The sequence below is a fragment of the Rana temporaria genome, chromosome 3, assembly GCF_905171775.1.
Source record: "Rana temporaria chromosome 3, aRanTem1.1, whole genome shotgun sequence".
Classification (NCBI taxonomy): domain Eukaryota; kingdom Metazoa; phylum Chordata; class Amphibia; order Anura; family Ranidae; genus Rana; species Rana temporaria.
Genome location: NC_053491.1, coordinates 167,748,699 through 167,760,840, shown reverse-complemented (window position 1 = coordinate 167,760,840; position 12,142 = coordinate 167,748,699). Strand labels below are relative to the sequence as shown.

Sequence of the window (12,142 nt, the reverse complement as noted above, 5' to 3'; positions counted from 1 at the left end):
GAAATTAGTCATTTTAGAACATCAACTGTCAGGCCCAATTTCTAAAAAAATATGTCTGCTGGAATTCCTTTTGTTATTGGGCCTGGGGCAATCACATTTTCTGAGCTAGAAACAAGTACGGCATTTTGGCAGCAATTGTTTTTGTTTAAAAGGTAAACAATGGAATATAAGAGCCGGTTCACACTTCCGCGGCACGACTTCGAGGGCGACTCTGCAAGTTGTCCTGAAGACGATTTCAGAGGTGACCTGCAAAACGACTTCTGTATAGAAGTCAATGCAGGTCACCCCGAGCCGTCCCCGAAGTCGTGCAAGAACCTTTTTCTAAGTCGGAGCGACTTGCGTCGCTCCTATTAGAACGGTTCCATTGCATTGAATGGGACGCGACTCGTCAGGCGGCTCAGCCCCAGTGTGAACCGGCTCTAAGAAGAATCTTATAATAATAGATATACTAGTCTAAAGACTTCTAAATATATTCAATTCCAACTTATCACAATACCACTCATGCACATTATTTTAAAATGCAGTTTAAATCCATTTACTTTGTATAAAACATTAAGGAGAAGCATGGCCAGGCTATTTTGGCCACATTTCTTCTGTGGGTCCTGTGGGACAGCACTTAGTTCTGCACTCCTGTGACCCAAATTTAGCTGACAGCGGGCTAAAGTTCACTTTTGGATGACGTTACAGAACCGTTCCAAACAATAATGTCTGGATCCATCTCGATGCCTGACTGGCAGCGCACTGCTGAGACCCTGAGCCAGCCGCTCCTGCCCCTTTCCTTGCCCATCGTTTCAGTGAGCACTGGAGGGCCAGAGCACAGAGCCGGCAACTGACAGTCACTGCTCTGTGCTCAGAGTGCACCTGAGAACTGGTCTTTGATCGCTTAGTTCTTGGTGTAGGGCTGGCTGGGGACAGAAATTTACAGTAGGTTTGTTTTTTGGATCCCGCAATTCTAATAAAATGTTCTTAAAAAAGGAAAATAAATGAAAGCCATTGTTTATTTCATTGCTAACCAGCCTAACCTTAATGCTGATCCTACATTTGGCAGGTGGTGGCAAACAGGTTTCACCAACAAAACAATCAAAACTTAGGTAAAAAACAAAAGAAACAACCCAAGTCACTCATAAGACATTGTGGATTAATTTGTACCCAGTTATTGCTGTCCCAACACTTGAGATCAGGACATACAGTATTTGTGATTGAAAGCTGATTCAAAGTGACAAAGTTGCCCAAAGTATGGCAACATAAGTTATATTTCTATCAAACAGTATTCCTGATAGGTTTTCATTTGGCCTTCTCCTGTGATGCCACCATACAACATAGGAATATTATAAATTAAAGTCTGTGAATCAAAGCCGAAGTCTATATAACTACCAACTAGACTATCAACGTTTACTTCAAAAATTGCATATTTATTTAGGGCTATGTAGGGCTATGTACATGCAGCTTTTCATCCAGCTTGTTTAGAGGTATTTGTTATTTTGTTATTCCATTTAGGGGGATTAAATACAAATGGTTAACAAAGAAGCAGTTAGTAAAAAACAAATCATAAACTACGTCTGGAATTTTAATTGTACAAAACACTTATCGTGGTAATGTAAATGCCAATATCCTGTTGAAACTTACATTATTAAATAGTTTTCAATTACTTTTAAATCTAAATAAATGTTAATATAGTTAGAGTTTCATTTTTACTAGCCTAAAAAAAAAAAATCTTAACAAGCAATGTTATTAGACTCACCAAATGATTCAGCAATATAATAAACAGGAGTCATCATGCTTTAACAGACCAGTGGTGAAAACAAAGCTAAATATATACTACATAACAGTTCATCCATGTCCAATCAGATCAATGGACATAGGAATGAACTAGAACCTTAACTGGATCTAGAATTGGTGTTTGGAGGATACAAAGGTGTATTGTGCGGCAAACTATAGATTACCACTGTGTATTGTTCTTCAAATTATAGCTACCACATTGTTATGGTGTTAAAAGCCTAATTTGTTTACGTGTATAGAGGAAATGTTTTGTCCGTCTAGATAAACTTTCCTTTCTTCTGAGACCCAATACAGCAAAAAGAGAGTTGTACCTCTTTTCATGCAGCACTACTAGTAGTTTAGACAGAATACCTCGTTTCCGTGACAGGAATCCAAAGTTAATAGCTTTGACACAGTATCATTTGCTGTGCAACTTTCAGCCACAGGAGACATATTTCCATTCCTTACAGGTGGTGTAATTCCTACTGGCTGAATACTGTGTGAGCGTGAATATGATAGAGTCTGCGCAGAAAATTTGGTCCCAAGTGTTAGGTACTGTTTTACTTGTTGCCTTTGTGCTTGTTGCAGATGATACTTTGCTGGGTTTTCCAGGTGTGTTTGAACCTGTAATAAAAATAGGTAAATTTATGTAACAATTACTTTCATACACAGTATAAAATATGATGCAGGATTATTGTTTCATTTTTATCATTTGACAAATATATGGCTAAGATTTTGATCTGGAGACTGATACTAGGTAAGCTTTAGAATTGATTTACCAAAGGAGTAGAAGCTGTTCACCTAATAAACTGAGTGTTCAATTTTCAAAGTGTATATTGACTTAATATACTGAATTACATAAAGTTGTGTTACCTTAAATAAATACATTTAAAAAAAGGCTTGGGCTTTCATTTGACTAATGGATATGAAACCCAGCTTTATCTTAAAATATAGCAGCACACTATATTCTAAACTTTATTGGAAAGATTACACATGAGTCAGATGACAAAAGGTTTTACAAAAAGTGTAAAAAAAAATTACAAACGCATAGCTCAGTTCAAAACATTTCAAGCACCCTAAGTAAATTAAGAGTATCGATCAATGCCAGCGGTTCATACAAATTGAAGATAGTATATATTAAAGGGAAAAAAGCAATAAAAAGGAAAGTTCGTTCTGTGTTTTTTTTTTTTAAACACAAAATACAAGTTTTTCTAGTTTAGTAATACAATTATATCTATGGTAAACATTTTTTGGCATGTTTTTTATGTGTTAATGGTTTATGTAAAATATACATACAGTTCAAAAACACATAATAATTCAATAGGAAGGGAAAAAAGCGCATAACTAATTACACATTGCTAACATGTTCAATACTATTTGCATGACAGTCAATGATATGTAATTTATATATACTTTTGCATATATGCATATACGATAGGGTACATTTTAAAACAAATTAGAAATAACAGAAACCAGCATTTCTTACCTCATAGTAGGAACAGTCAGTTAAATGAGGCATTTTTTCAACAATTTTGACAGAAAAGATCTCAGTTAGGTCCTAGCATTGGAAGCACCAACTACACAGTCCTCTAGAGGTTGCAGTTCAATAGGGACAATGTTTGAACTCAGTAGGACTTTATAATCTTACTAAGCATGATAAAGGATCTAATTGGCTACGACGAAGCAATCCTTTGATTGCAAAGATTGACAGTTACTTCAAATAGATCTGCTTCTGTAGATGTCACATTCCTTTAATTTAACCACGACAGGGATACTATATCCAACATAAACTGTATTGTCAATTGATTCTTGCATCTTTAGTCCAGTGGGCTTACTGATGGTTAATTGAAAAGTTGTAGTAATAAATTCTCCTTAAATACCCCAAGTGTAAGTATTTTTAATACGCTTTTAATGATCAGAAGTAGCAATGCTTGATTTACAACATGTATTTATTTCATTGCTACCTAATTACACAAACTATTTAGAATTCCCTTAACATACATTAACATGCATAAATAATACACATGAAGCACTCTGCATATTAATGAAGCTCATTTTGTCATCGCTTTGTAATAGTTACTCAGTTATTCACTTACTAGGTGCTTGACATCTTTACTGTTATTTTAATTCTTCCTTAGAAAATGAATTACAAAGATCCATGAAAAAGCTAAGTTCCCTAATAAGTATTAAATGTGTTTATGCTTACACTACTTAAAATTTTAAGCATACCACTTTTCAGCTAACTAATTTAGAGGCTGTTGCACACTATATATAATCTACAGTATAATGCAGTCAATTTATGCAGCGCTTTGAATATATGTTGTACATTTACATCAGTTCCTACCCTTCATGGAGCTTACAATCTAAGGTCCACAGCTCACATTTGTACAGGCGTACCCCACTTTTAAGTACCCATTTGGGCTTATTTACTAAAGCTGAAAAGCAATGAGCTTCTAACCCCAGCTTGTTCAATTAAGCCTGGTAATAAAACCAAGCTCAATGGAAGCTCATTGGTTTCTGTGCAGAAGTGAGCCTGATATATATATATATATATATATATATATATATATATATATATATATATATATATATATATATATATATATATATATGTTGTAAAGCTCTGCGTAAACTGTTGGCGCTTTATAAATCCTGTATAATAATAATAATAATAATAATAATAATAATAATAAATATATGTAAAAAAAATTGTTGTGTAAATTTGACCAAACAAACAAAATATAGTGAGTGTGTGTGTAAATACGGTGACAGATTCACTTGTCTAATTATATCCCCTATCATTAAAATGATTCTGTGATTCTGTTATTTTTTGGATATGTGAAGGTATGAGCCATGAATGCTTCTAAAAGACTTTAGTGTGCTATGCACTAATTCAGTTGGAGGACTGTTCAAATGTTTTAGTTCCTTCTCATTATAACTTTTATAGTTATGCTGTCTCGCTGAGTCCCATGTCCTACTTTACAGAAGATGTGGTCCCCAACGCTGCACTGATGATGGCTAAAAAATTCTGAGACAGTTATTTGCAGTTTGGAATGAATAGTTCTATAATATGAGGCTGCATTCCAGTGGTTTTGGATGTACATCTGGCTGATGGGGCATAAAGAAATGTTATGCATGGCTTTGTCCACTGTCTTAAAATGAGGAATAATCCTCTTATACCACTGCAATTGTTTTCTTTGCTTGCACATTTGTTTTTACAATGCATAGATAAAGGACATTATCTTTTCTCTAGATCTGTTTGACAATTTCTTCCCCTTATGTCCCCAGACTTTCTTTGCACTTGATATGTCTGATTGTTTTAGGTAAAAACAGGTTAATTTCACCTTAATTTACACTTTAACCTCCCTCGTGGTATGATTATGTCAGATTTTACCATTATATGGCGTTTTATATTGTAGGCCTGTAATTCTTAGGAATAACTCACTTAAATCTGTCCAAACAAGAGCCTAGTAGACATCCCGGGTATGATAACGTTTGAAACACAAAATCATAAGTTATAATATAATAAATAACGATAAATAATTCTAACAAATAATAATATAATAATAATAAAAATTAATCAATAATGTAATCAAATCAAGAACACTGAAATTTGCTCAGTTGCAGAATTGTCGCTATCATTACTTTCAGTGTTTGATGACGAATTTCCCCACAAATCGCTATCGCTCAATTCTGAAAGTGATTCTAATTTATTATCGCTGTTTTCTAGCTGCTCTAAAAGCACTTTTGATTTAAAGGGACACTTTTTGGTTGCTATGGACAATCTCCAGTTTCCAGGCAGAAAAAACAGTCTTTATTATATAAACGTGCATGCAGGACACTGGGCAGACCACTAGGGACAAAGGGTAATTATTATATACAGTACTGTAATCTGTAAGAATTTTCAGTACTGTAATTCAAAATGTTCTTTTTTTTTTGCTTATAGCGCAAAAAATAAAACCCGCAGAGATGATCAAATACCACCATAAGAAAGCTCTATTTGTGTCGAAAAAAGGATGTAAATTTTGTTTGGGATCAGTGTCGCACGACTGCACAATTGTCAGTTAAAGCGATGCAGTGCCGTATCGCAAAAAATGGCCAGCCAAATCTTCCGGGGCAGCAGTGGTTAAAATACCGTAATGCAGGACAGGTAGAGAGCACTGGACGTTTTTGCCTTTAATAAATCAACCCCAAGGTGTGTTACTGGAAGGTGAAATGAAAAATAATGAGAAAACGAGAAAACAAATGCAGCCCCATCATCTGCAATATATTATTTAATGTTTTAAGTTTTAGAGAGGCTTTATGTCCTATAAAACTCTCTGCTTCGAGCATTTTTCAGACTAAATATATATTGTGTACAGTGTTTGAATAATATATGCATATGTTGATTATATGAATGATGTTTATTTATTACAAAAAAACATCCTGTATCATCTATCCTCTTTGTTTCAAATTGTACTTTTACACAGTTCCTGGCCAGCCCTGAATACTGCTGAAGTAGAAAAACTGAGCAAGCATATTGCTCATTTGTTCCTGTCTGGTTTCTCATTTCCTCTCAATAAGAACTTCAGCAATTGCACAGACACCTGTAACTTGTACTGTATTGCAAAGTCTATACTTTTTTTCCAGTCAGCAAAATTATTTAGTGCTTATTCAATTGCAAGACTTCCTTTTTCAAAATATAGAATCTGTACAATTTATGTTCACTTGTCAAATTGGCCTGATAAGATAATTTACAATCATTTCAAATGAGAGGAGTTTTGAATGTTATTTTTATTAGTAGTAGTAGTATAAGTAGGTTGACCTTTCCCACTTTTCAAGCAATTTATTTTTCAAATGATAAAAAAAAAAATTAAGAACTTAATTAAACCAGCAAGTTATTTCTCATCACATTAGATTTGTGTTGTTATGAAACATTTTTCACTGTCATTTCTAGTGTAAGTGTTAAAACAGTTAGGGCAATGGGAATTCTACATGGTAACATTGAGAAAGCTGAGTCTGCAAGACAATGGTGTGATACATATAATGAGCACTGTCTTCCTTAGTCAGATTCGGAGACATCTGACTGCAATATCTGCTGCTGACAGTTCTGGTTATGTCTACATAATCTCCAATGGTTGTCAGTGAGTGAGCATTAAGTGTACCAAGTTTCTTACTGACAGTAAGATCAGAATTCTGCATAGGAATTGCACACATACAGTATGAGCAACTTTTCTTGTTGTTAGATAAGCTTAAAGGGATTGTAAAGGTACCATTTTTTCCCTAAATAGCTTCCTTTACCTTAGTGCAGTCCTCCTTCACTTACCTCATCCTTCGATTTTGTTTTTAAATGTCCTTATTTCTTCTGAGAAATCCTCACTTCCTGTTCTTCTGTCTGTAACTCCACACAGTAATGCAAGGCTTTCTCCCTGGTGTGGAGTGTCGTGCTCGCCCCCTCCCTTGGACTACAGGAGAGTCAGGACGCTCTTTACGTTGCAGGAGCTGTATGTTAGTGGGCGTCCTGACTCTCCTGTAGTCCAAGGGAGAGGGAGAGCACAACACTCCACACCAGGGAGAAAGACTTGCATTACTGTGTGGAGTTACAGACAGAAGAACAGGAAGTTAGGATTTCTCAGAAGAAATAAGGACATTTAGAAGCAAAATCGAAGGATGAGGTAAGTGAAGGAGGACTGCATTAAGGTAAAGGAAGCTATTTAGGAAAAAAATTGTACCTTTACAACCCCTTTAAACTGTAGAGCCCTAGATTTGTTTTAAAAATGGTAAATTGTTACTGAACATCCTTCCAGAATATTGCAAATAAACAAAGTATTGGATTTAAAGTGTATGTAAACCCAATATCTTTTTTGTCTGCAACCCTGGACTGCTTTGTGTGCCACTCAAGCTCACTGGCGGGGTGTAAATCCCCAAATCCGCCACTGGGAGTACTGACAAGGGAAGGAGCTCATCCCAGTTACTATGATCACTAAAAATGAAGGAAGGACTCCCTGGAGCCACACATCTATGCTGTCCCTATGCTGGCTATGTGAATGGCAACCTCAGCCTGGACTCCAACCAGGCCATGTCCCCAACGCATTTCGCTCTGCCCCTTGGAGCTTAGTCATGGATAACTATCTTTTGGTTGTTTGTATTCATGCCTCACTGTATGCAGTTTTTGTAAAAAAATATATATTTATGTGAATCTGTTGTAAATTTTCTTAACTGGACATCCTCCCAGTAACATCACTTCATGCTGCAGGCTGATAATGCTAAATTGCTGCTTCCAAATTGGCAGCAGCATTGATAGCCTATAATACAGCTGTTTCAGTTGTCTGTTGGGCTGCTATCAGGCCTATCAGATGGGCAGCCAACTTACTAATGCCGTGTACACACGATCAGTTTATCCGATGAAAACAGTCTGACGGACTTTTTTCATCTGACAAACCGATCGTGTGTAGACCCCATCGGTCTTTTTTCCATCGGTGTAAAAAATAGAACATGTTTTAAATTTTAAAAAATCGATAGGAAAATACGATCGTCTGTGTGAAACTCCATCGGAGAAAAATCCATGCATGCTCAGAATCAAGTTGACGCATGCTCGGAAGCATTGAACTTGATTTATTTTTGGCTCGTCAGAGTGTTGTACGTAACCGTGTTTTGGCACGGTCGGAATGTAGTCTGATAGTGTGTATGCAAGACTGATAAAAGTCAGCTTCATCAGATATCTGACAAAAGTATCCATCGGATTTTATTCCATCAGAAATCCGATCGTGTGTACACGGCATTAGAGGAGAGTGCATAGCAGGATAATAATGATATTGCTAATTGTGAGGCAACGCTATAATGTTGTGAGTTTGCAACAGAAAGTGGTGTTACTGGCAGGATCTCCAGGTAAAAAAACTTTGCAAAAGATTCATTTTTTTTTATGAATACTGTATACAGTAAGACATAATGCAAAACATACTGAAAATAGAATTTGGTTTACATTATTATTATTATATCATTGATATTATTATAATACGAGATTATAATTAGCACATGGCTTTCCATATTAAAGGGACACAGTACAATTGCAATACAATTTAAAACCAGAGGGTTAGGAGGGCCCTGCTTCTGATAGCTTACAATCTAATACCTTTTCAGTAGACATAAATAATATCTGAAACAATTATCTAAAAGATATTCAAAGTTAGGTTACATCCAAGAACTGCTTAAGTTTGTATACTTACATGATATCTACAATTAAAGTGATTCTAAACTTACTTTTTTGTTTAAAAATAACAAATATGTTATGCTTACCTGCTCTGTGCAGTGGTTTTGCACAGAGCAGCCCAGATCCTCCTTTTCTTAGGTCCCTCTCTGGCCTTCCTGACCCCTCCCTCCTTCCGAGTGCCCCCACAGCAAGCAGCTTGCTATGGGGCACCCAGGTCAATCTGCTGCTCTGTTTGTCCATTCAGACATAGAGCCACAGCTCGGCCCACCCCCTCTCTCTTCTCATTGGCTCACTGACTTTGATTGACAGCAGCGGTAGCCAATGGTCCCACTGCTGTGTCTCAGCCAAAAAGCAGAAAGAATCCCAGACAGCCAAGTCTCTCATGCAACATTGCTGGATCGAGATGGAGCTCAGGTAAATTATTAGGGGGACTGCTGCAAGGTTTTTTATCTTAATGCATAGAAAATCCTTCTGCCTTTAGAACCACTTTAAAGTGGAATTAAAACCTAACACTAACTATTCTTAGAAATACTTTATTCCCCCTTCTTATACCTATCCCCCATACTGTGTACAAAATGTTCACTAAAGTTTGCTCCAGTCAGGTCATGTGATCCTTCAGCTCCGTCTGCCCCGTGTCAGTGGGCAGACCATGGGTGTTGTCAGGGCACTTGGAATTCCCAACCATTATTGAGCAAGTATACAGAGCCTTTGTTACACTGGGTAGGCAAAATAGGTAGGAGAAGGGGGCAGGGATTTTTTTAAACAATAGTTAGTATTGGGCTTTAATTCCACTTTAAGGATGAGTTTCCAGAATGAGAATGACTTTGTTCCTTTAGATCAGTGCTGCCAACTGCCCGTAAAGGGCACTTTTCTCCTGCTCGCAAATGTCAATAGCAGGAGAAAAGTGGCATGCGCAGTTCCAGGAATTGCCAAGAAGATCAGATCCACGAGTGCTGCCTCTGCCCGCCGGTGCCCCGTGATGATGATGTTTCCTCCTCCTGTATTCTGTCCGCAGTCTCTGACCATCTCCTGTAACATGTCTACAGCCTCCAATCATCTCCTGTATCATGTTTACAGTCTCTGAAGGTGAGTCTGGAGAGGAGTCAAGAGTGGGAGCGCTGTCACGGAAGAAGTCAGACATGTGTGGCCTGTGGAGAAGAGACTATAGGATAAAACCAAAGGCACCAAGCTGGAGCCATCTGAATGAGCCCAGCACGGTGCACCTGAGAGGAGGCCAGTTACAGCTCCGCCAGGCCATTCTGGGGGGGTTGGCTGATGTACGGGGGAGTGAATACAATAATGTAAGTGGGCACTGGTATAAAGGTTCTCCCCCTATCTTAGATATTAGTGACCCCTCCCCCTTTACCTTAGTGTATTTACTCTGTGGAAGGTGGTCATTGGTCACCAGAGTGCCCCCCACATCATAGTTCCTGGTGTTCCCCTTTTCATCAGAGTCTGCAGCATTCCCCCTTACAGTGCAAGGGGGAACACAGTCTGCGGACCTTGATGTAAGTGGTAACTCTGATGTAAAGAGAAAGCAGTGGACTCTGATATAAGTTGGTCTCTGTTCACCAGAGCCACCCTCTACATTAGAGTTCCCCCTTAGATCATGATCTGCAGCATTCCCCTCAACATAAAGCCCCATACACACAGTTTTCCTGCAGGTTTTTCTCTTCAGGTTTACCAAAACCATGTAGTGCAAGGGCCTGCCTGATTGCATACAAATTTTAACTTTTAGGCCTCGTACACACGATAGGATAGCCAGAGGACAACGGTCTGAAGGACTGTTTTCATCAGTTCAAACCAATCATGTGTAGGCCCCATAGGTTATTTAACCTTCGGTCAAAAAAATTAGAACTTGCTTTAAAATGTAACCAATGGACTGGTAATCGATAGTGTCGTTGTGTTTTACGTCACCGCGTTCTGACACGATCGGTTTTTTAACTGATGGTGTGTACGCACGATGGACCATCAGTCAGCTTCATCGGACCGTTCTCATCGGATGGACTGATCGTGTGTACGAGGCTTTAAGGTTTGACCTGCATGAAAACTTAAACACATTGCTAATAGCACTAGCTATTTGTTTATAGTTTAAATATTGATATTTGAACTGTTTGGCACAGAAAACTGTAATTTTAGGAACTTTTTTGCAGTGTCAGTAAAAAATGTGGTTCTGTCAATAAATGTCAGGATTTTTGTCTGAAAAAAATTTATGCCGTTTGTAAATTTTGGCATCCTGCCAGTAAATTTTGTTTTGGGGGGGTTGGCAACACTGCTTTAGATTATAAGCTCCTTTGGACAGGGTCTTATATCTATTGTTTGATATAGTAAAGCAAAGTGTTTAGTACTATGATAAATAGTAATAATCTGATTATTTCTATGGGTTTATTGCCTTTATTTATTTTGGAACTCATAATGAGTTTTTAGAATTTTAGAAGCAATCTCCTATTTATATGTTTAGTATTAACTATTGCATTTGCCATTCATTTATATTGAAGTGCAGTATCTCATTATAAATAAAAAAGGTTACAATGATTAATGTGTGCATTCTAGTGATTAGTTTACAAAGATATGGATCATCATTAAAAAAACAAATGCAAAGAAAAGAAAATGCAGTGTTGTCAAAGTGGCTTCCTACAGCATCACATAATCTAACGAAGCAGTTTGATCAAACAAAATAAATAGATAAAGGAAATTAAATATTATAAATGATTATTTTGGTCATTTAAACCAAGGTGACATATGCATTTCTTATTACCATATATATCTAAAAAAAGTTCAAAAAATTCACATTTCTTAAATTCTTTCAATGTCAGCTGCAAATTAGCTGTCTCATGCTATCCACTGAAGACTTAGCATTACACTTTTGAATTAGTCTAAATCCTTGTCACCAACAGTTCACATCTAAAAGGAATGTCTTTTATCTACCAGGTAGATCAGTGGCTGAGACAATGTCCTACTCTTAGCTAGAGCATAATTCTAAGCTGGCTTTGATTCTTATTTCTGTAACATTTAGAACATTTTTTCTCAGTTCATTAAATTCACACTTCATAGAATAATTTAAGGATAATTAAGCTGTCTTTTAACAAAAAAAACAAACAAATCCTAATTTTTTGTTACCTAAATCAAATTTGTATTATGTACATGTTCTGTTATAGGGAAGGCTATACATGAAGGCTTCCAATAACCTCTGTA

General features: G+C 36.9%; 1 protein-coding gene across 3 annotated transcripts in view; it reads right to left on the bottom strand.

Annotated features, from left to right (window-relative positions):
* Positions 1-12,142, bottom strand: part of TFEC (transcription factor EC) — a 106,406-nt gene that overhangs the window by 55,179 nt on the left and 39,085 nt on the right. For 2 of the 3 annotated variants that reach the window (XM_040343780.1, XM_040343781.1), the window contains exon 2: positions 2,131-2,382. In XM_040343780.1, coding sequence (XP_040199714.1) covers positions 2,131-2,382 — 252 coding nt within the window. Of the gene's footprint in view, positions 1-2,130; positions 2,383-3,244; positions 3,446-12,142 lie in introns of those variants that run through there. The other variant, XM_040343778.1, reaches the window with a different exon arrangement.